This window comes from Falco peregrinus, chromosome Z (assembly GCF_023634155.1).
Source record: "Falco peregrinus isolate bFalPer1 chromosome Z, bFalPer1.pri, whole genome shotgun sequence".
NCBI lineage: Eukaryota > Metazoa > Chordata > Aves > Falconiformes > Falconidae > Falco > Falco peregrinus.
The window spans coordinates 24,721,223-24,746,853 of record NC_073739.1 but is presented as its reverse complement, the minus strand read 5'-3'; the positions used below and the strand labels follow the sequence as shown (position 1 = coordinate 24,746,853).

At 42.5% G+C, this 25,631-nt stretch overlaps 1 protein-coding gene across 2 annotated transcripts in view; it reads left to right on the top strand.

Annotated features, from left to right (window-relative positions):
- Positions 1 to 5,183: 5,183 nt before the first annotated feature.
- The window catches only part of MAN2A1 (mannosidase alpha class 2A member 1), a 127,800-nt gene continuing 107,352 nt past the window's right edge, over positions 5,184 to 25,631 (top strand). The window contains exons 1-2 of one of the 2 annotated variants that reach the window (XM_055790276.1): positions 5,184 to 5,461; positions 18,200 to 18,460. In XM_055790276.1, coding sequence (XP_055646251.1) covers positions 5,327 to 5,461; positions 18,200 to 18,460 — 396 coding nt within the window. In that variant the 5' untranslated portion in view covers positions 5,184 to 5,326. Of the gene's footprint in view, positions 5,462 to 5,898; positions 5,919 to 18,199; positions 18,461 to 25,631 lie in introns of those variants that run through there. The other variant, XM_055790277.1, reaches the window with a different exon arrangement.

Genomic DNA, 25,631 nt, shown 5'->3' with positions numbered 1-25,631 from the left:
TATTTAGCCCTTCTGTACCATACTCAGAAATACAAATGCCCATAAAACACAGTATGCTATGGATTTAAGAAGCTGTCTCCTCTTCTTACATTTCAACTGTTGCTACAAATGATGGACATTAATGTATAAGCATTTGATTCAATAAGCAAATAAGAAAAATCAGTTTATTGAAGATCAAAATGCAAAGTTTGCCAAATTCTTTTGTTCCTACAAAATTTCTGAGGCTAGTTACAGTTTTCAAATAACTTCAAACAAGTTTCAAATAACAGTTTCAAAAAAAACTATTGGTCAATTATCCAATCCAACAATGGTTTTATATCATGATGATACGCTTACAGTACCCTAAAAAAAATAATTTGTCTCTAAGAACTAGATGTGTATATATATATATTAGTTACAGAAGTTATGTATAATTCAAAATAGACATAACATCTCTTAACCTCTGATTTAATATCCATTGACTTGGTGTGGAAACAAACTTTTGACCGTAAAAGCTTTTGCAGATTTTTTTTTACAGTACTATTAACAACAAGAATTACATCTTTATCCATTCTTATGAGTTAGCATGCAGTTAAGAATGTTGTAAAGGTTTTACCTGTGTAATATTCCTAAATTTTCTGCCTTTTTTTGCATGGTAGATCCCTTCACATATGGAGTTTACTTGACTGCACAGTTTCTCTAGCAGCCAGAGATAAGGTTTCCATACTCTGCAGTGGAAAACGTAATTTAGATACCATCAGCCTGGTCAGTAAGAAAATAACTATTGAAAAACTAGTTTCCTCTGCTTTCTAGTAGAGGTTAGATCCAGAAAAAGAATTTGAGACCTAAGAAAGGGATTAGACAAACTCTAGGTGCCCAAATCCAAAACCGAGAACTACAAAAAGTCCGTTCAGCAGCTGCCCATGACTTAAGACTTATCTGTATTTAAGATGAAACTTCTTCATATGACTACAGTTCTGGTCCCATACTTCTGCAGATGTTTTTTCCAACCTCAGTGCTCAGGTTCCCATTTAATCCTGAATGGGTACACATAACTGGAAAAGAAAAAACCAAATTATGTTGGAAATATTGCTATATCCACCTTCTATATTGTAGCCTAGCACACGGGTTACTGGCATGAGAAAAAGGAGACCAAGGTTCAAACATTGTATTCTTGCCAGTACTGAAATGTACATAATATTGACATAACATGTGAACTACACACATATATAAAAATATGTATAATATGTATTTATTTATGGCTTCTTACAGACAGAAGTAAGTATGTACAGCTTTATGTAAACATGGTTAGTTTATAAAAGTGGTGTCACCATTTTCTACTTTCCACGCTACAAAAGTGGGAATAGTCTATCTTTGAAAAATAAACTATGAACATCCATATTCAAAAGAAAAATTCAAAATTACATAACCCAAGTAGATGAAAATATACATTTCCAGTCACTTATCAACATGCCTAAATCCTGGGAAAGGGCAGGGTTTCACACAAATGACTGTCCTTAGTGTTTTCTGTTGACTGCCCAGGAGAGTTCTTTGAACAGCTCCAGGTTTTGAGCCTTACTTCTGAGGCTAACACTTCTTACCTGCTCTGTGTATTTCAGGCATCTAACAAAGAAACCTGAATTCTAATTGAGATGATTTTTTGGGGACAAGCACTACATCTCTAGGAGAATCAGAACTCTGCACAGGTTTTAATACTGCATCATACTGATATCCATTTCACATTATGTATGAAAAAAAAAAACCCAACCAAACCCCAAACCAGAAAACCACCATAAACCCAAACAAACCAGAACTGGAAATGTTGTAGTTCTTGTCTTTGATACCGCCCATACCAGAGTTATTGATGCTGGATTAAAAGTTTGTCTTAGACCACATTACCTGAGTCCCTTATCCTATCTATCAGCTATTAAACATTAGAATACTACAGTGTATCTACTACAACAGAACAGAGCATGTATCTAAACAAGTAACGGTATCTAAACTTAAGTGTCACCTGAAAAAAAATCTCTGACCACAAGAATAGGAAAAGAACATGTCACAATGTTGCCTAGAAAAGCTGAATTGGTCCACACACACATTATGACAGTTTTAAAGTAACCTGCATTTGCCCCCTCAAATGTACATTATGACACAGTTTTAAAGTAAAAGACCAGATATAGTCTCCACTTGACCCCTGGTTTATTCAGACTGCTCTCCCTGAAACTATTATGATTCAAAATACAGTTTTACTGTAATCATAACTTGTGACCTCTCATATTGCTCCACATACACCACTGAAACAACGAACCAACAGCAGAACAGTTCATTTCTTTACAGTTCAGTGATATTCTAAGAAATCATAGATTACATACATTACGGTTTTATGTGTAAAAGATCCTTTTAGGAAGGGTCTAATGTCATTGCTTTCATTGACCTCAGCTGCAAATGCAGCTTTGGCATATTTCTGTGATTTAGATTACGCATGTCTTGAGACAGAATCCAGGAAGCAAAGGACCCTTACCACCTTTCTGTTGGTATTTCAGTTCATGTGACATAGTATCACCCAGAAACCCTCTAACAGAGAGGAGAACAGGGTGTGATTGTGGCAACATTTGTTCTCTTAGCCACCTGACCGCTACTGTCTCTCTGTGCTACTAGTCTCATTCATCAGTTTCTGACTTTTTTAACAAGCGTAACAGAAGGTCTGCAGCAGGCTGGTTTGTTCAGAATGCTGTTTTTTCCCTCTAGGCACCCCATTACCCTGTTCAATGAAACAGGTAAATATTTCATGAAAAACAGAGGGAAAATAATATCTATTTGATCATGCACAAGATGAACAAAAGCTTCAGAGTCAACTATAATCATACTATTCCAAATCCTGAGGATATTTTTTGTAATCTTAGTGTTCGCTTGCTAGATTTAAATATAATTTCCCTCTTAAGAAAAGGAAATTTGAAAATGACATCTTATGTAAATCACAGCAAAGGTGGATTTTTTGGATTCACAGAGGTATCTGGACTCCACTAACAAAACAACAAATGCACCAAGAAGCATTGTATTTTCTGTGGGGATCTGCCCCTAGAGGGGGAATAGAGCAAATGTGAAATGGTAAGATCTTTGTGTTCACAGCCTTTTGCTGAACGGCAGTCATGTCAGGTTTCAAAGATCCTGGGTTTTACTCTAGATTCTGTAGGAGACCCATTGGGATCTTTCCTCTATATTGCCTGACACTGAGTGTTGTGTTGCACCCTTCCACTGTCACTCTACCCCCTAACCAGCTTCATCTCTTATTCCTAGCTTTCCCTGGTTGTCAGTCCCTTCCCATTTACATGCTAGCCCCTACCTTTATGTCCTTCCCTGGGTTATTCCCTGTACTGCCCCCACTGCTCAGCTGCTTTTCTCTTCGACCTCTTTCTCACTCCCCTGCATTAAAATATCTTAAATGCACAGTAGTGCACCATGTACAAGAGGTGGTTTCTCTGCTGTGAGCAACTCCCACCACAGTAGCTCATGACATCCATACCCCGTAGCTGAAGGAGTCCTGTACTGCCTTTCAAACACGGAATCAAACACTCCCAACTTTTTGTCCAGTGGTAAAAAGGGAGGGAGAAGTTAGGAAGAATCAAACCCTACAAGTAGATACTGTAATAAGATACTGGAATAAGCTCCAAACATGGACAAACTTAGCGACAGTTTAAGCTTCTTGGCTCCTGCAAAAGTATAGTGAACTTTACTGGCCAAATTTTTGTGTGTTATTACAGTTTTAACAGCTTGGGGGGGGGGGATTTCCACAGAAAGGGAAGCGGTGATGCTAACGCACACATCCTGACTTCTAGTGGCAGGGGTATGTCTCAGTGACAGTCCTTAAAAAAGGACACGCACAGATGTTTTCAGCGTTTGCCGAGTTGTCAATGGCAGTCAATGCATCTATCTGTCAGTACTTCCCCAAAATACCGGTCAGAATCAGACAACAGCCATGCAAATTTTCAAACCTGTTCGGATTAAATCTGCGAAAATCAGGTGCTAAAGGCCGCAGCGGAGGAGAGAGGCAGCCCCCCTGCCAGCCCCCCGGGCTGTGGCCTGTCCCCCCGAGCGCATCCGCTGCCTTTCACGAAGCTCGGTGCTTATTCAGAAGTAGGAAACGCCTGACCCGGGCTGGGGCGTGACAGCGGCCCCGGAACGCGTCCCGATGCCGTGAGCGGAGCGGCGGGGCTCCCACGGCCACGAGCGGCAGGTCCGCACCGCACAGCGCCGGAGCCCGAGGCTCGCCGGGCGCCGAGGCCGCCCCACGCTCCCCGCTCCGCGGCGCCCCGCTCCGCGGCGGGGCACGGCAACGCCCGGGAAGGACGGCGGAGGCCCGAGGCAGCCCGCTCGCCTCGCCCCCCCCCCCCGTCGCCTCGCTTCCCACGGCGGCGGCCGCCACACACCGCCTGCCGGCCAAGGCGGCGGCGGCGGGACCCGTGAGCAGCGCCTCCGAGCCGCCGCCGCCCGCTGGGAGGCAGCCGCAGGCCGGCCCCGCCGCGCCGAGCGGGCGGCAGCGCGGGCCCTGCCCCCTCCCCCCTCCCCCCTGCCCCCTCCCCCGGCGGCGGGGGGGGGCGGGGGCGGCGCGCGGCTCCCTCTGCCGCCGGGCGCCCGGAGGCGGCGGCGACCCCCACGGCCGCCGCGCGCGCTCCCTCAGCGGCGCTGGGGCGGCGCGCGGGCCGGTGGGGGCGGCGCCGCGCCCGTGACTCGCGCGCGGCACCGCCCGGGCGCGCGGGGGTGGAGCGCGGCTCTCCGGCGGCGGCCGGCGCGGGCGGGCGGGGGCTCCTTCGGCGCGGAGCGTGTGCGCGGCGGCCCGCGGCGCTCCGGTGGCGGCGGCAGCGGCGGCGGCAGCGCTCTGGCCGCCGGGCGGGGGAGGAGGTGCCAGACTCCGGCGCCGTTGGCAGGCAACGCGGAGGAGCGGAGCGGCTCGTGAGGCGGCCGGAGGGGGAGGAAGGGGCGGGGGGGGGAGAGCAGCGGCGCTCGGTCGGCCCCGCAGCGCTGCCGCCGCCACTTCCCCGCGGGGCGCCAGCCTGCCCGGGAACCCGATCCGCTCCCGGAAACTCTCGGCCCGGCTCTCGGCGCGGCGGCGGGGTCTCGGCAGGGCTCCTCGCCCCGGCGCGGCGGGCGGCGGGGGGCAACTTCTCGCACTTCTCCGGAGAAGACTTGGGGCTGCCCCGCGCCGGGGGCGCCGCCGCCGGGGGTCCTCGCCGCCCGCCGCGGCGGGAGAACTTTCACCTGCGGGCGCGGGGCGGCGAGCGGGGCCCGGGAGCGCCGGCCGCGGCGGGAGGAGCGCGGCGGCGGCGGGGCCGGCCGGGCGGCCGCGGAGATGAAGCTGAGCCGGCAGTTCACGGTGTTCGGTAGCGCGGTCTTCTGCGTGGTGATCTTCTCCCTCTACCTGATGCTGGACCGCGGCCACTTCGACCACCCGAAGAGCCCGCGACGGGAGGGCACCTTCCCCAAGGTGAGCGGGGCGCGGCGGGTGGGCGAGCGCCCAGGCCGCCGGGGCGGTGGCGGAGGTGGCGGGGACGGCGGCAGTGCCGCCGGAGGCCCCCGCGCCCCCTGCCCGGGGGGGTGCCGGAGCGCGGCGGTGCGGCTGCCCCCCCCGGGGCGCCGGTGAGGTGCCGCGGCTGCCGGGCCGTTGGGGCGGGGGACAGCGGTGCCGCCTCTGGGCGGCGCTGCTGCCGGCTCGGCGCGGCGCGGGACCGGGGAGCCGGGCGCAGCTCGCCCGCCCGGCCGGGGGCGGCACGGAGCGGCGGCGGGCGGGACGGGCTGGGGGCTCCGCTGAGCGGCCGCCCTCCGCGGGACCGCGGCGGGCAGTGGCTGGGGGAGTGCGGGGCTCACTTTGCACCGTGAGACCGGGACTGGGGAGGGAGAAGAGGTGGCAGCTCGAGGGTAGACCTCGGCTATGGCATCAACAGGTAGGTTTAGAGAAATACTGACTTCATGTTACAGCTTTCCTTTCCGCTAAACCTCGCTTTGCAGCCGTAACGGCCTGATAACTAACTGCACCGCATGGTTGAAGTAAGCAGCTATGTAGTTCCTCCCTTTCCTTTGTTGTACGTATGGGAGAGAAATTCAAAAGCTGTGTGTCGTGGTCGTGTTCTAATAAGAATTGTTTAACCATGAGAAGAAAAAAGTATTTCAGAGACCACATGGCATGCAGTGCAGAATGGCAGAATACTGCTGTGTATAAATAGCTTTCTTAAAATAGTGGACCCAAAAGTGTTTAGAGGCTTCAAGGAAACAGAAGAGCTCAAAAGGCATATTTAGAAAGGAACAGTTACCTTTGACAGAATAACTAATTTTTCGTGTAATGTAAAAGTAATAGCTGATAGTGTTTTGTAAACGGTAAAGATAAAAACCTCGACTATATAAGGCAGAGAAAGAGTGCAGATCTGTTCAGCCTTTGTTCCTTCAAGTTACAGTTCAGAGGTCAGCCACTAGTTTTTGTAGGAACTAAGAGAGTGGGAAAGCTTAAGAGGAGAAAACATCACAAAGCTGGCTAAAGCAGCTGTATCTGTTCAATATGTAACTCCAGCAGGAGAATAATGCCATGTGTGACACTTGTAAAAAGTGCTGCTTTGGTGATATGGTGATATCTTATATGAGATCACTTCATGTGTCTTTATAGCGCCAGTTGAGTTTAATCCAGGTAAAGTCTAGAACAGGAAAGCTCATACATGAGGGGTTGTTTTTCTTTTTTTTTTTTTTTAAATGTTAACGTTTTGGTTCAAAATACTAGACCGAACAGGGAAGATCTATTAGGCATGTTTTGTCTTGTGTTGTCAGTATCATGCGGTTGAAATTCTTGTCTGTCCTACAGTGTAACACTGGTGTGCGATGTAACATGGTCTTCTCCCTTGTAACCAAGGGTTTAGTACCTTAATCAGTTGTTACACCTCTTCCTTCTATGTGATATAGTCAGCTAGAGGCAAACACTTCTCCTTCCGTCCTCCTCCCTCCCCTTGGTCTTCTAGAACAGTCTGTCAGTATTCACTCATCTTGTCCATATGTCAGTTTCTTTGAGGCTGCTGACTGTCACTGGAGAATCCTCTGCCTGTCAACGTTTTGGCCCTTCCTTTGGGTGAACAGTTACCTTCTTTCTTACTACTTTATTCTTTGAGGAAGTTACAGATTAAATTGGTTTGATCTTGTCATTTCCTCTTGCTGCCCATAGGGTAGAAATTTTTCACTTTGTTAGAACTGGGAAACCTCTGACAACCTAGCAGATGCTTTCAGAGCCTATAACACTAGTTTAAAGTAAATGTGAAAGATTAAGAGTGGAGTAGAAGCCACCAGAAATACTTGAAAGGAACAGCTTTAATCCTCCTCAGCTGACAATGAATTGTGTCTGGGCCCTGTTGCCAGAACTCAGTGTACTGTAAGTGAAACTAGCCACAGATGTAGAAACTTCAAGGTGTTCTTGAGAAAAACTATGGCAGCACCATCTGCCTGTAGATTTAAGAAGCCATTCTCTTTCCTGATGACAAAAGTCAGAACTTTTTTTGCTTAGAAAACGGAATTTAAACTTTTTCACAAATTATTGGAATGATTCACTTTGTGCCTCTTTCTGACAGTGTGCTAATTTCGCAGCTTTGTGGTTCTGTTAACATGCACCCCCTTTTGTGTCCCAGAAGCTGCATGTTGATCACCTGCTTTTTCCTGACCTATGTGGCTTACACTAAGCTCAGAGGAGAGAAGTAGGTACCTCTGGAAGCAGTCTCCTGTTTAGCTTGTGAGCATTTATCTGGGCTTTTGTTTAATTTCTGCCAGTGTTAGAACTGGAGTTTTTCAGCTGTCAGTGCCTTTCGGTCTGCATTCACCTAAAGTGTCATGGTACCTAATACCAGTAATAAAATACATTTTTAGGATTGCTGTTCCACTTTCATTTCCACTTTCTCTTCCAGACAAGGCCCCTTCTCTTTGCGTGGTCTTGAGGTACTTTGCATCAGACTCGGTCTTGTGCACCTGCTTTCTTTCAAGCTTATTTCAGGTGTAGTCAGGAGTTGTCCTTCTGGAGTTTGCTTTCTGGTTTGATAGTTCAGGCAGATAGTTGTTCAAGAATGCCAACAGAAGTGTCTTGCAGAAATAATTTTTGGACAAGATCTCCGAAGGTGGGTGAATATCCATAGGCACATGCCTATGTGGTCAGGCTTGGGAGGCAGTTAGTGGCATTGTGTCTTTTTAGGTGTTGGGTTTGCAAAAGCTGGCATCAGTAGTCAGTTTTACGGTGAATGTTATCCACACCTATCCATGGTAAGGTGGCATCATGGCAGCTAGTAGAACCTGAGCTGAAGTGATTTATAGCCTTGTCATCATTGGTGGTGCATTTAAATCATAATATCAGAAGATGTGTATGTTGCCGTAGAACTGAACTCCCTATTAATTTTGGGAAGGTTAGGTACCTATAATACATGGAGATCAGTACTTACTAACCTCTCCTCTGTAATTCCTGCATATATCTTTATGGATCCTGCCTGTTTGTGAGGTGTATATTATTCTTACAATGGCCTTAACACAAGCTCTACCTTTCTCTCTGAGCCAGTTCCTAGCCATAGGATGCTCCTGTCTCAGAACATGTCTTGGGACATGGTGTGCCCTAGCATCATGTCTTAGGCTAGGAACAATATTACAACATTGTGCAGAGATGAGCTCAAGGTGGAGGAATAGACTTAGGTGCATTTTGATATTATTATTATACCACTTGTAAGTAAAAATCATTGTATAAGAGTCTTCTAGTAGAGTATGGTGGAAAAATGGTTGAGTGTATTGTTTTTGTCTGTAATAACACAGAATTCTCTGAGACATCTTGTGTTATTGTACAGTGGAGAGAGGTGCAGAGTGGTGGTTAGTCCTCTGCCACTCCCATGCAGCGAGTGTCAGGTACAAGCGATTTGCGAACTAAATGATAACTACTAAATGAAAACTACATTGAAATGCAGTCTGAAGTAGAATAAGTCCATAAGCAGCTTATCTTGAAGAACCTGTGCTACTGTATACAGGTGAATACCAAATACTGATGAGCCTATATGAATCTATTCTGTGTTTTGGACCCAAAGAGAAGAAAATAAACAGCCTAACATGGCTTGTTTTCTCAACTAACTTTACCTTGAGTTAGGATATACTCATAAAATTTGTTCATTTACAGAAGCTTGTGGAATATTTCTTCTGCATCTGAATCTTGGTAGATTCACGCCTAAGCATGCATGGCACACATTAAAAATCCGGTTTAAAAAAAATTAAGTGGAGGATTTGTTTGTAAGAGTATCTTGCTTCAGAAATATATGGCCTTTTGTAGGCTTCATATATAAGTTTATTTTGAGTTAATTTTATGCCTGAGCAAGGGAAAACATCAACACAATGTGGCATCCTCTGTCAGTACCTGATAGGCAGTGCTTTGGATGAGCTTTTTCCTCTTAACTACTTCCACATAGCTTGGTTCCCCCCCCCCCCCCGCCCCTCCAGCCCTTGCCCACCATTATTTGAAGCTTACTCTGATCTTCTCATGTGTGTTAACTGCTTTTATGGGCTCACAGGTTGCATTGCATTGAACAGAGGTAGGTGATCAAGTACAGTTTCTCTAGAAGCAGCTAGCTTGTTCTTTTGTTTCCAGTGTTCTTCCTGCAAAGCATTTCTTGGCCTGGCTGTTGGTGGTACTGCTAAAACTCCTTTACTGGATTCGTGTTTTCAAGGCATCTACACAATACATCAAATACTTCTGCACAAATGGCACAAGCAGTGATTATTGCAGTATGGAGTGTTACTTGATCTGAGCTTGCCAATAATTTAATAATAGTACTACCTGGCCAAAATATGAATCATGGTGGGGTGGAGTGGTAACAGCAGGAAATTGGGACCAAATACATGGCAGAAACACCAGCAGTTCTTTGAATCTGTATGTTGAACAAAGGTGCCTTGTGAACTTTACTCTGGTACTGCTGAAGCAGTACTTCCCCTGCTGTAAGGAAGCACTACTGTCAGTGACCTCGGAGTCTCCATTGACTGGCTGTAACTGCAGCATATCAGCCCATGCTTGGTAGTTACTGTGCCCCAGTTCTGTGCCGTGCAAACCTCAGCTCCCTCCAGCGTCGACATGTACGCTTCCTGTTTTGAAAAAGCTCCTGATACGCTATACACACCTTTTCCAGCCAGAGTTTTGCTAGGTGTCTTGCCATGGTAAAATAGTTGAAATCAATGGCTTACATGGATTATAAATACACACGTTTTGCTGCTGCATGTTCGGTGTATTTTTATGAGCTCATTAAGGAGTTTTAGACCTATGTTGTATAACAAGGAACGGGACTTCTGTGTGCGGAAGTATTGGAAGCAGCACAATCAGGTATTTATTTGCTTTACTCCAAATGTAAATAGTGGCAGTTAAGGTTGTACGTAACTTTGAAGTTGTAATTTTCTGACATCTGAGCACTGAAACATTGTGGGCACAGTGACTTTTAATGAGTATCACATTGTTGCCAAAAAGTGTAGCCAGGAAAACTCTTGAAATCAAATGGCAGTTTAGAAAGCTGACACGGGTGTATCGCAGCGCTGGGTGCACCGGGGATCTTTCCTCCCAGCGTGCACAGCAAGCTGCTCGAGGGCACGCATTATATACCATAGAGCACCGGCATATCCATAGTACATGGCGTGTGCGTTGTCATGCTCAGGGCTGGTACTAGTTTCCCACTTCCCATGCAGATCAGCGCGCACCTCAGACAGCGCTGCTGAAGCCTTTTACCGACTGCACATGCTCCCCATGCTCCCCAAGCGGGGCTTTGCCCTCCTTCAGCCAGGGGTGGGTTGGGGGTGTGTGGGGAGGGGAGGATAGGGGAAGCTGTTTGAGTTGGAGGTTTCGATCTGTCATTACCACAATTACCTTTGTCCTACTTTCAACTAGTTTTCTGAGGAATGCAATATTGGCTTGTCTCCTCTAATGGCCAGAACTTTCTAACTTGGAGACTTCTTTCTGCATAATTTACTTAGTGGTGTTCTTATCATTATCTGTTCTTTGTTTCCCAAGATTGACTCCCTTGATTAGCAGTCCTTTCATTCATCAGTTTTGAGGACTTGAGATGGTGGGTACTTGGGAGTGTGGGTCAGCTTGACCTAAATTTAGTGGACATTCTTGTTTGACTAAATCAAAATTTGGTAATTCGAGAGTGTAGGCAATGACATCAGAGAAGAATGACTGTTGAGTGAAGAAATCCACAGAAGGAAACATCATTTTCCTGGATTTGAAACATTGACTTATTTAAACAAACAAACCCCTATTAACAACACTTACTAAGTTCACTCTAAAAGCCCTTGAGTGTTGTGGAAATAATTATGAGCTTAAGATAATGAAAACTTAGGAATTCTTCTGCTAAGCTTCTAGTACCTTGTAAAGAAGGAGGGGCTGTTTGTGAACATAATTACAGGTCAGTAACAATTCTTTGTACTTGCTGATTTTCAGAGTGTTATTTGTCTTTACACAAGATGTGCAAGCAATAAAGTTTTGGCTAAGCAGCAGTCAAGTAGAAGCTGATAGCCTCCTTCAATTACAGTCTTTAAATATGGTGAAAAATGTTGAGTGAAATGTGTTTTTCAGAAACGTAGTAACGCCACCTATAAACGAGTAATTCCTTCTGCTACCTAGAGTCAATGCCTAGCTTAAACTCTATGAACTAAACAAAGTAAGTTTCCTAGTTTTCTCTTAGGTGACCTTTTTTTTGTCTGAGACAGAGTTTTGTTATTTTGACTTTTGATTTGTTCAAATAAAAATAAGTATTATTGAAATGCTCATACTCTTAATACCATGTAAGCAGTGCCTCAGTTTTGCACTGCTAGCCATTTAAGTAAAGATTCAGTATAGGGCAGGGAGGGGAATCAAAAATGAAATGAACCTGAAACATATCAACCAAACTAGTAGTGACCATTTTTCAGGTTGATTGACTTTAAACAGGGAATACTTCTAGATTTGTCTCAATCTCCCTTTCCTTTCTCCTTGCCTTCAGATCGCTGATGATGGTGTCAGATTGGTTCCTAACAGCATGTCTTATATTTTTCTTCTTAAATTACGTGAAACTTAAGTCTAGGATAATAGTACATTAAACACTCCTGTTACTGCTGCCTCTAGTAAAACAGAATGTGGAAATCCATCAGATTTTTAGAATCTATTTGTCAGGCTGCTGCATCTTTGGAATAGAACTTTCTTATCTTTTAGAGAACAGACTTTTGTTTGGTAGCTCAGTTAATTCAGAAGAATTCCAGTGTGTCAGTAAAATGAGCCTGTTTTGAATGGTACTTCAAAATTAGGAAATCAACAAGGTTACTTATATACTTTTCATCATCACAAATGCCCGTAAGCCTTCTGCCCAGATTAATAAAGACTTGAAACCTTAACTTGTCCTTTTGACCAATACGTTGTATGCTTGGTGGTTTGTTCTGTGTCCTGCCTTGAAATGTGAGTACATGCTGAAACAGTGTGTTTGGATATTAGATGCTACATGAAGTTGCATTTCTAACTTTTACCTGCTTGCTTTTTCAGTACAGGAGGTGACCATTTAATTCTACATTTAATATGCTCTGTTCACCTTTACAATAATCTTAACAGTGTACAGAGAATGCTTTCTGGTCTTACCATCTTAGTATGCTGGCATCCAATCAGAGGTTTATATGAAGATTTTAGTGAAGTTGGTAAGTGATTTGTGAAGTTGTACCTGGAAATAGTTGCAACAAGACTGGTGCAGAAAATTAAGATGCCTGCTATTCAGTGCAGCCTGAAAACAAGATTTGAGTCCAGTTTCCTCAAAGCTTTAGCTTACTGTAGTAAATCTGTATAGGCAGCAATCTTGGCTTGAATTCCACATCCTGTGGAGAGGTGGGGATCCCTCTGTTCGTTGTGGTACTCTGCTTTCTTCACCGCAGCTCATCGGTGTACCAGAGACTCTTATGCAGGACACTGCCAGCTGCTTTGTGGTCTTCTGTTTTTTCATGTGGGTGAGAAGGAGAATGGGCTTTGGCTGGTTTTGAACCAAGCACTTGGTGGCTGCTGGCTGAGTCTGGATACAAATAATCAAGTTCCAGCTGACCTAGCCTCAGAAGTCTCTTATGTGGATTTCTCTGCATGCCTGCTTCCATGAGGCTTCCTCGTCTGTGGGCCTGTCATGCTTCCACTTCAATTATTTGAGCTAGCTGTCCTTTTCCTGAAGAAATGATCTTTAGTGGCCTGTTGAAAGCAACTGCGTTTAGAAAAGCATGAGCGTTCGCTGAGGAAATGAAGGTCGCAACTGTTATTTTTTCTGCAATGTACACTGCTTAGATGGGAGAAGCTGCCCATTCTCCACTTCCACTGAATAAAGCAGCTTGATCTTTCATTGTGTTACTGGACTTCCCTCCATGTGCCGAGTGGCAGTATGCTCCTTTCTGGAGAGAGTCCTTGCTACAGATCACATCAGCGTCAGAAGCAGAGAAGGACAAGCAGAGGGCAGTGGGAAAGCAAACTGTTTTGGAGTATCTGGGGCATGAAAACTGCTCAAGGGTCCAGGCTGACTGAAGCATAAGGAACTTTTTATGTAGCTGGTTCATGTGCTGGTAGTAGGCAGGTTGCTCAGTGCAGCTAGCAGGTATGGACAATTTTTGTTCCATATGGGAAGATGGTGTGCTGATCTGTGCTGGCCTCAGGTTTTGTTGGTGAAGTTCAACCCTATATAACTATGGGGATGGTGACCACATGCACTGCTCATGACATTCTTCTACTGGTGCAGCTGTAGCTACTTTTGATACTGTTGGATTTGTTGATACTTTGCACTTCTTGTAGAAATAGTTGATTTGCTGTACAGTAACAGCAGGGTAGCAGGGTTACCTTTCTTGCTTGTTATTAAAATCTTGATTTGCACACACTTATCAATACATAAAAGCAGAGAGAAATGAAAGATGTTTATACCAAAGTTGTTATAAACTTATTCACTGGTTGTATAGACCAGGTGAGTCATGTAACTTTACATTGCATTTTCCTGCATTAAAACAAGTAGGTAGATTGACAAAGCATCCTTTAATGATATTCACTTGGACTAAGACATACTTATCCAGATGGCGTACCTACAGTTTGCTGTGCAGTTAGGCAGGGCTCAAAAGTCTTTGGTCAGGATTGCTGATGAGACTTGATGGTCTAAAGCCAGGGGGAGGTCTGCTGACATTTATGAATTGTGCAGCTAGCCAAATTGCACTATCCAGTATCTACAAAGCTATTTAGATTACAAAATTTCAGACATCATTGGTTAAGGTAAAATTGGTGTATCTCTGCTCAGACTGAAGAAAAAAAAAACCAAAAGCCCTCCTCACTCCCAAATCTGTGGACAATTTTCAAACCTATTTTAACACAAAATACTGTTTTGAGTAGTTTCTAGTAATGAGGAGGACCTGTGTGTTTTAATTAGACCTATTTAATGCTGCCTGTAACAAGCTACAAATCTGTTTTACTAGTCAACATCTGTTACTAGCAATCAATAAGATGAAACAGTATTAGCATAACTTTGCTGTTTTGTACTGTTTGGCATTTTTGTTTGAAGTTGGGCTGTGTTAAGTTGGTAGTCTTCTAAAAATGTTGAAACTCAGTTTATTTTTGTATGTTAACTGTCTTGAAGAGTTGCAATATTCTCCTTATTTAGCTCATATTTTAAAATATTTTTATTATTGAATACTGTGTTCCCAGCATTGTCTACTTAAAATGAGTAAGGAGAAAAGGTGAATATGCAATGAAAATAGATCTAGCTTTTGCATAATTGGGATCCATGTGAAATGTTCTACTTATAATGGGTTCCTAACACCTACTTTCATACTGACTGAAAACTGAAGTACATTTCTAGTTGTGACACTTGTTTCTTAAAGTTAAGTCTCATGGCTGATGAATCTCACAACAGAAACTGAAAATATCTTTAAAATCTCAGAATATTTGGTTGCCTGTCAGTGTTAGAGTACTGCATGGGGTCATAGTTGCATGTTCCTAACTGTAGCTTTTTATTTCATGTTTTGCATTCAAGTTGAGTTAGTACATGGCATGTTTAAATGCTTTAAAGACAGGCATGATGCATCTCATAGTCTTCAGAAAAGAAAGCAGGTTTGTCTTTATTAATTCCTGTTAAATTCCACAATGGGAGGTCTCTCTAAAGATTTATTTCTCCAAATTACAGAATATCTACCTTCAAAGTTAAAGTAACATACTTTAACAGACTGTAAAAATCGCTGCTCCTCAGAGTCCTAGGCTCAAACCCTCCAGCTTAAAAATAAATAGTTGCTGGAAGTGTATTGCAACATGCGAAATCATCATTTGAAGATGATCAGGGAACAAAATATTTCTTATGACACAGGAAGTAGGTAAATTGGTTTACAAAGAAAAGTGTTTTGTCACATAATAAACAGTAAAATGGCAGAACTTGTTATTGTAGATATTTGAAGGTTTAAAGTATAATTTAAATGAAAGGTGCATCTTAGAAATATGAAATATAACATGACTTCCAAATTGGAAGTTTATATCTAACTGCTAGAGACTGGCAGTATATACCAATTGAAGAACCAGCCTAAACACATACTTGGTGGTTTTTTTAATGTTGTTGCTTGGTGTTTTTTTCTTTTTTTCTTTTTTTTTTTTTCCCTATGTCTGTTACTAGCCAGTACTGGAGAGACTGTAATTGGTTAGATGACATAAGGCAGATGGGTGGTGTAATCTATGACCAGGCTATTGCTAAGCAATATAGAACACTTTTCTTGGAGGAAGAGGTAAAATATTTCTAGAACATAGGTGAATAAGAATATAAATTTTGAACAGTTGTCTGATGTTACGGTTGTAGAGGGAGTGTATATAGAGGTGGGATAGATATCAACAGTATTTTAACTGCTTATGTACTTGGTAACGTTTATGAACTATTGCCACATGCAGTGAAACTGGTAAAAATGTGTATAGATGGCAGCTATACTCGAGCTTCTTAGGAATCTAAAGATCAGAGCCTATGTTGTGCAGTCTGTAAAGCCCCAGTAATTTCAGGGACTTTACATTATTTTTAGAGTGAGTGGCCTAATAGGCTGTTAATTTTCTGAGTAGGTGAAGCATTCTTTCTTTTAAAACGTTACAGATGTTGAAAGGGAGAATACTAATTTTAAACAGAAATGTATACACAGCTACCTTTAATGTAGTATTTGAAAGATTTCAGTCTAGTTGTTTCTTTTGTGCCACCAGGGGGCATGGGACTACAGTTTGTTTTTTTTTCTTTCCAGTATCCCAATTTCCTGTTGTTTAAAGTTCATCTGTTTTTTAAGTTTCTAGATTTTTTTTTTTTTAATTGTTGAGGTTCTAGGATGTTGGACCTACATGTATGTTAGCTTAACCTGGATCTGTTAAAATACATTTTTGCCTTTTGGGAAGCAATAACTGTTTGCTTGTGTGGCATTTTAAAACCTGTTATTGTTTTCAGGATGTATCAATTTAAGAAAAAAAAGCAGGGGTCACTACTTTACACAGCTCAGAAAATGAGGGGATGAATTTACCAACAGGTTGAAAAATACTAAAATGTATCTTCCGCAGAATTACAGAAAACTTCTGTAACGATAAAATTACAGGAATGAGGATTTAGTAGAACCCAAAAGGCTGATCAGTATCTCTTGGTAAGGGGTGTCATTTTTTTTATCCTGCAGGCTTCTCAAAGTGAACAGAATTTAAAGGAAAGTGCACACCACAATTTAGAAAGGAGGCTTAATTCTTTGCAAACTTCTGCCTAACTAGAGAAATTGGTATTAACTTGGCATTTGAGGAAAGCAGTTTGTCCTTTAAAAGGGAAATGTGAAGACTTCAGGTGAACTGTTGTCAATGGGGAAAAAGGTGTCATGTACAGATGTTGTTGCTAATACTATTCTGTATTATTTAAAAAATAAGGCATTGGTGCTAGGAAGAAGTTTTAATTCATCACTTAAATCATAGGTCACAGAGTAGCTGTTTACTGAGTCAATGTTATTTGTGTTGAATGTCATAGGTAAAATGTAAATGGCTGAATCTGCAGTGGGTTTTGTTGTAATGACAGCTTCTCTGAAAAAAAACTTATTTGTATATTGCATGTTTTGGAGTCTGGCCACAACTTTAATAATAGGAAGTGACTGTTTTTTTGTTCTCTACCTTTTCTTATTATTATTTGGTTGAAGTCAGTCTGAGGAAAGAAAGAAATTACTGTTAAGATTAAATATCCCTAGACCCCTGTTAAATAATTTGGCCTTCTGTGATTCTGTAACGGCTAACACACTCATGTCTGGAAAAAAAGCATACCTCTCATTTAAAAGGAATGGCTAGTACATGAGATGGCAGTAGCGTTTCCAGGTACTTTGCTTCCTCCTGTATTCCAACAATGCAGTGATTAAATGCTACTAAATGGCTTTGTGGTATCTCTGTCTGCTTCCTGATTGCTTTGTGAGATGCCTTGACTTCTTTCAGTTCACATTGATGTTATTCTATATCCTTCCTCTCGCAGTGCACACTAGAATCATCCACAAAATCCTGTTGTTTGGCAACTGAATATGACCTTCTGACTGAAAGTGCTGTCAGATTTGTGCTGTTTTTTACAGGATTATCCTGGTATTTGTAGTGGGCCAATTATACAGATTATTATGATGATCAGGCTGTTAAGGGATCTGTTACCCCCATTAAGTGCTTTTGTTCATTTCTGTCTAAACTCCACTGATAATAAGAAACTTCATATTTATTGAAACACTTTTTTACCTGTACAGGAAAAACCTAAAATATATACATCCTGGTAATCTCATCGTGATGTGACTGCCTTGTAAAAAATGGCTTTCTCTTTGTTATGATGTAATGGTAAATGAAGAGATAACGTTTTTGCAAATGTATGAAAGACATGAAGAGTTGAAGTCAGCATAACAAAACAGCGTGACCTTTTAAGAATGTCTTTGTATCACTGATTAAATTTTGTGCTGCAAATTCAAGTTTGTGGTGGAAAGTGTAACTTTAGCTCTTTTCTCTTATTCTGAAAGGAGAAGACTTCATATGTTGGTTCAATTTCTTGCTGGTGTGTCTTTACATAAAATATAGAATAAAGATTTATTTGATTTATTTTTTTTTGTGTGTGTGTGGTCATATACTATTGTGAAATTGATAATTTTAAAACTCTGTGAAGAATTCATCTGAGAAATAATTAAACTTTACCTTTTTTTTCTTTTGCAGGGCCAACTTTCAATATTGCAAGAAAAAATAGATCATTTAGAACGCCTGTTGGCAGAAAATAATGAGATTATTTCAAACATACGAGATTCTGTGATCAATCTGAGTGAATCAGTAAAGGATGGTCAAAAAAATCCAGATGCTATAAACTTCAGTCAAGGATCTGTCTCGGAGCTCTTTCCTTCTGCTTCTGTTTTGCTTGCAGTTGATTCTGAGGATTGTTTGTTTGCTTCAAAAAGTGGAAGTCATGGTTCAGGAGTACAGGTAAGCAGTATGTCTTTTCTGTCTTTCTGCTGGAGTCCTAGCTGTCATTACCTTTTAATTCTGAAAACATCTAATCACTGGTGAAAGATTGGTGCTGAGCTCCTAGTCTAAGACATAATGGAATTGTTCAAGTGACTGTTGTGTTTAACAGATGTTATGAAACTGTTCCTTTTTACCTTTTTTGAAAAATGTCTAGAAATCTGATAGTGGTTATGAAGAGCCAATATTTCAGAAATCTTAAAAACTTCTCAAAACAGCCCCAAACAAGAACTACTGATTATACTTAGGTTATTGTGCCATATATCACCAGTTCTTTGGAAAGAATTTCCTCTTCCAGTTTCCCCAGATTGTTCTAAAATTGGTGACAAATAAACTGGAAATGGTGGATAGTCTTGTTTTAAATAGGTTTTACATTTTAGGGATATATGTGTAAATGGGTTTTGATGGCAAGACAGAGAATGTTCAAGAACTAATATTTTCAAAATATCTCGGGTACTGTGTTCCGTTTTGAAAGCCATTTCTGTATCTCAGCATTCTTGTGTGTCTCCAGTTTGTATAGGTACTTTGATCAAAAAGGAGGAATGTACGTGATGTTGACTGATTGGCATGAACTGGGGAGGCTGAAGTTTTTAAAGTCAGACACTTCAGGTTGAATTATTTTGCTTTCTGGTGATGCTTGTGAGTTCATGGACTCTTATATATTCAGTTTTAATGGAGTGTTTCAGGAGCGCTGAGAATACTGTGTGAAGTTTGTGATCTGTGCTGTTTTTGGGAGTCTTGTGGGAGTACTATAAATATTCATAGTACTCTAAAGCAAAGATTAGATTTTGAAGTCCATCTTTCTCATTCTGGAAGTGAAAGTATTTCTATTGCAGGAGAAAGACAGTGGACTTAAGGTGAATAAGTCACATATTAGAACAATTGTAACCTATGATGTATCATTCATAACACCTTTAAGCTCATCAGGGACAGGCACACCTTAATATGTCTTCTGCAGAGAAAATAGTTGCTTTTTTCTTTTTTTAAAGGCAGTATCGACTTTTCATGTTTCTAATATACCTTAAGGCTTCTGTGCAGGAAAGTAAAGCATGTGGACCTGTGATTGTATGTTTTGAAGTTACTGAATTGTTAACAGGTTATTTGTCATACAGTCTGTTACTGTATTAAATGAAGTGCTTCTTTTTTAGGTGCATTAGAAATAAATTATAGTAAATGTGAATTGTGAATTTAGAGGTGAAATATGTTGGCTTAATGTCTTGGACATGTTAACCTGTGGAAAGTAAAACACGTTTGCTTAAACTGTTCTCATGTTTTGCTTCACGTTTGCAGAATGTCAGAACATGTACCTACAATCAGCTAGTGTTACCTACGTACCTAATGGTAGGCTGTAGTAGCTAAACTGCTTTTTGATAATTTTCCTTACATTTAAGGTTATATGCATGTGCTTAAGAAACAAATACAGCAGGGAATATGCTTAATACTGTTCTCTGACTCTTTTCTTTCCTTGCTTTGCACAGGGAGGGAGGGCTCTAATACTCTTTGCCTCCTTGCATTAGTACCTTGTACTCAGCAGGTTATCCACCATTGTCATTAACTCATTTTAATACTGCTTCGGTGTTAACTCTTTCTCATCCTGTGAGTCTAACCTGCATTTCAGTTATGGAATCTAAGACCTTGACTTCAGCAGAATTCCTGTAACAACATGTTAAAGAGCTGATCTAAATTACTGTATTTGAATACAGTTTTAACTAAGTAATACTTTGCCAAGTCTGATGTATTCTGCAAGCTCACTTAACTTAGTTTCTTGTAGATTTTTTTATAAAGACTGAGAAATTCAGAGTAGATTATTAAGATCATTGCTTTTTAAAGAAATTATACTTTAAATTCTAAAACAGCTTGTAAGTGTTAATTACCTGTGGTTCATACAGATTTGGACCTTACTTTTTCCATGTTGGTCTTTTAAGTGGATGTATGAGAATGAAATGAGAGACTAGAAAGAAGTAAGGACTAATATAGGTGAGACATAATGTCTGAATAAATATCACTTTAGAGAGTGGAGGCAGAAGAGGCTTCCCTGAAAAAATTATGGGAGACCATTATAGTCTCCCATAATGGAGGAACTATTGTGAGAATGCATTCAGATATGGATTAAAAATCTTTGTGACATTTCAGTGAGAAATATTACCGGGACTTGGTACTTGAAGAGATGATGTTCTTTGCATAAATTGGAAAAAACAAGTTAATAATAACATGAGGGCCTAAAGATTCTTGGACAGATAGCTAAAGGATCTTTTTCATGGAGGAATTGTAAATCAAGAAATTATATACTTTGTTACTTGTTGTGTTTGTAAGTAGGTAGGAAATTGTAACAGAGCCGGCTGCTGAAAATAACACTAAATTGAGAATTGATATAACTCAAATTAAATAGAAGACTAATGTGTACTTTATTTAAAAGATAAAAATGGGACTAGGTAATAAAGCCAACAAAATGAAGAACTCCAGATTAAGTACAGTTATGACCTGACACCTTTTTTTAGGTTAGTAGTTCAAGAAGTATATGGAATTTGCGCTCAATGAAGACAGAATTCTCAAGAGTCGTCATGCTGAGCTGGAAGGTTATTTAACTAATACAAAGAGATGTCTGGGCTCTTGTCCCTTTCAACTACTGAAGCATCTAACATTGAGCTTGGTAGTGTTGCTCCTTCTAAAAATGAGGCATGAATCAGTTTTTAGAAAGGTGGCCTGAAAAGGCACAGACTATGCTTTTATTTTTTATTTTTTTTTTGCACTAGTTTAGTGTTCATGGAGGTAAATGGGATGTTTGCCCAATACTTGCATTAGTTCAGCAGTTAAGAGTCCCTCAGTACAGAGAAGGAATAAGCCCATAAAGAAAAAAAGACAACTGGTAAGTTTTTGAATGTTTTAATTAAAAAAACTTGTAACAATGTGACTGTCTTCTGAAGCAGCCATAATAAAGACAGGCAGCATCCTTTTCGAATTTTTGTCTACTTTTTGTTATGAAGTCCTTGCTTACTCTATCAGTGTTTTATACTTAGAAATAAAATCAAAGTACATCCAGGAAATACTTCTACCTTTTGTGCTTCATACCGACTAGGTACTTGGAACTTAGTCTTCACTTGAGTGTAACCTGGTCAAGTGATAATGTAACTTGTAATTAATCATTTGCACAACTCTTACTAAGGATGTTGTTCTATGAAAGATAAATATTACTTAACATCTGTCTTCTGGATGTCTTGGCCTAAGTGCAGTGATTTCAGCCTGATTTATTCCAGTGGAAGTTTTTAAGTCCTAATTTTTTTCATGGCTTTTTTAAACTGTTTCTGATTAACATTCAAATCAATGAATGATGGAATGGTTGAGGTTGGGAGCAACCTCTGGAGGTCATCTGGTCCAATCCACTGCTCAAGGAGGGTTACCTACAGCCAGCTGCCCAGGACCATGTCCAGATGGCTTTTGAATATCTCCAAGGATGGAGGTTGTACAAATTCTGTGGACAACCTGTGTCTGTGCTTAGTCATCCTCATAGGGAAAAAGTGTTTCCTATGTTCAAGAGGAATGTCCTGTGTTTTAGTTTGTGCCTGTTGCTTCTTGCCTTGTCACTGGAAATGAGCCTGGTTCCTCCTACTCTGCAGTCTTTGTTCAGGTATTTGTACACATTGGTAAGGTCTCCCCAAGCAAGTTCTCTAGGCTAAACAATTCAATCTGTCTCAGCCTTTCCTCATACGAGAGCTGCTTCAGTCCCCTCACCTTAGTGTCCCTTCGCTGGACTCCCCAGTGCATTGGGGAGCTTGGAACTGTACAAAATACTCCAGGTGTGACCTCACCAGTGCTGAGCAGAGGGAAGGTTTGCCGTGACCTGCTGGCTGCACTCCTCTTTCACGCAGCCCAGAATGTTATTGGCCTTCTTTGCTGCAAGGGCACATTGCTGTCTTGCATTCAATTTGGCATCCACAGGATTCATATGTCACATTCTGCAAAGCTGCTCTTCAGCCGGGCTATCCGCAGCATGTGTGTGTGCTTGGGGTTGTTCCTCCCCAGGTGCAGGACTTTGCAATTCACTAGTCAAACAGGTTGATGTTCCTGTCAGCCCATTTCTTCAGCCTGTCAAGATCCCTCTGGAGGGCAGCACAAACCCTCTGGTGTATCAGCCCCTCCTCCCAGTTGTCATTACAAATTTGCTGAGGGTGCACTCTGCCCTGCCATCCAGATCATTAATGAACATGTTAAACAGGATCAAACCCAGTAGTGACCCCTGAGTAAACCACAGGTTACTGACCTCCAACTAGATTTCATGCCACTGATCACCACCCTCTGGGTCTGGCTGTTCAGCTGCTTTTTGTTCTGTCTCACTGTCTGCTCATCCAGCCCACACATTAGCAGCTTCTCTATGAGGATGTTACAGGAGACAGTGCTGAAAGCCTCACAGAAGCTGAGGTAGACAATAGCCACTGCGTTCCCCTCATCTGCCAGACCAGTCATTTCATTGTAGAAGTTTCTCAAGTTGCTGAAGCATGACTTCTCCTTGGTGAATCCATGCTACTACTGCTGTTGACTTTCGTGTCTTTTGTGTGCCTGGAAATGGTTTCCAGGATTAGCTGCTCCATCACCTTCCCAGGGATCAAGGTGAGGCTGACCAGCCAATAGCTCCCTGGGTCCTCCTTCTTGCAGTTTTGATGATAGGAGTAACATTGCTTTCCTCCAGTTCTTGGGTGTTCTCCCAATCACCATGATTGTTCAAAGGTTCTTGAGAGTGGCCTTGCAGTAACAGCAGGCATCTTCCTCACTACTTTGTGGATGCATCGCACCAGGGCTTATGGACTTGTGTATGTCCAGTTAGTTTAAATATTCCCTGCCCTGGCCCTTTTCCATGAAGGGCACATCTTTGTCACTCCAGACTTTACTGCTGGTCTCTGGGACCTGGGATTCATGAAGGCCAGCCTTACTAGTAAAGATTGAGGTGAAGAAGATATTAGGCACCTGTCTGAGCAATGAGTAGCCAGTTTCTCCGGGAGAATGCTGTGGGACGTGCAGTGTCAGAAGGCTTTGCTAAGGTCTAGGTAGACAACATCCATAGCCTTTCCCTCATCCCGTAAATGAGTCACCTTGTCATAAGGGAAGATCAGGTTAGTCAAGCAGGACCTGCCTTTCATAAACCCATACTGGCTGGTCCTGATCACATGGTTGTCCTTTACATGCCACATGGTAGCACTTGAGATGATCTGCTGCATAACTTTCTCCAGCAGTGAAGTCAGGCTGGCAGGCCTGTAGTTTCCCAGTTCCTCCTTCCTGTCCTTCTTGTAGATGGGCATCAATTTGTTAATCTCTGGGCAACTGGGACCTCTCTGGTTAGCCAGGACTGCTCATAAATGGTTGGAAGTGGCTTGACAAGTGCATCCACTAGCTCCCTCAGTACTATTGAGTTGATCCCATCCAGTCTCCTAGTCTTGTGTGTGTGTAAGTGGTATAGCAGGTCGCTGACCATTTTCCCCTTGGATTATATAGGCTTCATTCTCTTCCTTGTCCCTGTTTTCCAGCTTAGGGGCTTGGTCCCCAGGGAACAACTGGTCTTGCTAAAGACTGAGGCAAAGAAAGCATTAAGTACCTCAGCCTTTTGCTCACCCTTTGTCACTGTCTCCCCCAGTATCCAATAAAGAATAGAGATTTTCCTTAGCCTTCCTTTTGTTGCTAATGTTTTTATAGAAACCATTTTTGTTGTCTTTTATGGCAGTAGCCAGATGAAGTTCTAGTTGGGCTTTGGCCCTTCTAATTTTCTTCGTGCATAACCGCATGACATCTTTGTAGTCCTCCTGAGTTGCCTGCCTGTTCTTCCAAAGGTCATAAACTCTCCCTTTTTACTTTGAGTTCCAGCCAAAGATATCTGTTTAGCCAGGCCAGTCTTCTTCCTTGCTGACTTGTCTTTCTGCACATGGGGACGGCCTGCTCCTGTGCCTTTAAAATTTCCTTCTTGAGCAATGTCCAGCCTTCCTGGGCCCCTTGACCCTTCAGTACTGTCTGCCAAGGGACTCTGTCAACCAGGCTCCTAAAGAAGCCAAAGTCTGCCCCTCTGGAAGTCCAAGGTAGCAGTTCTGCTGAGACCCCTCCTTACTTCTGTGAGAATCAAAAATTCATTTTGTGTTTGCTATGCTCAATTTGTCCTTCAGCCATCACGTCACCCACAAGTCCTTCTCTGTTTGCAAACAACAGGTCCAGTGGGTCACCTTCCCTAGTTGACTCACTAGCTACATCAGGACCTTCCACACAGTCCAGGAGCGCTCTAGACTTTCCTCTCTGCTGTGTTGTATTTCCAGCAGACATCCAGTAAGTTGAAGTCCCCCACAAGAACAAGGGCTAGTGATTGTGAGACTTCTCCTAACTGCTTATAGAATATTTCGTCTGCCTCTTCATCCTGGTTGAGTGGTCTTATAACAGACTCCTACCATGATATGTGCCTTGTTGGCCTTCCCCTGAATTCTTACCCATAAACCCTATTGCCTCCATCATTCGGCTCTAGGCAGTCAAAACACTCCCTGACATACAGAGCTACCCCACTGCCTCTCCTTCCTTGTCTATCCCTTCTGAAGACTTTATAGCCATCCCTTGCAGCACTCCAGTCATGCAGGTCATCCCACCATGTTTCTGTGATGGTAACTATGTCACAGATCTTCTGCTGTGCAGTGGCTTCTAGTTTCTCCTGTTTGTTGCCAATGCTGCATGCATTGGTGTGGATACACTTCAGTTAGGCTGTTGATCACACCACCTTTTTTGGGGAGAAGCCTAATTCCTACATGACCATTCTCAAGTGCTTCTGTAATTTCTAACACATCAATAACCCTTGTATCTGCTGCCTCATGGATCTACATCCCCTGCCTCTGCTGAGAGGGCAGACTGAGGAGGACTGTGCTGGCACACCATCCCTCAAACACTGGTGTGCTACCCCTGGGGTTATCTCTACCGCGCTTTGTTTTATCCCTTTCCTGCTTCAAATCTGCAGGCTGAGCTCCATGCACACCAGCTGCTCTCTCAAGTAAAGGCCAGATTTTCCTCCTTGTCTTCCTGGCCCGTCTTTCCTCAAGATTTTGTATCACTCCATTGCAGCTTTACAGTTGTTAGCATCATTCCACTATGTCTGCATGATCCCGACAAGATCAAA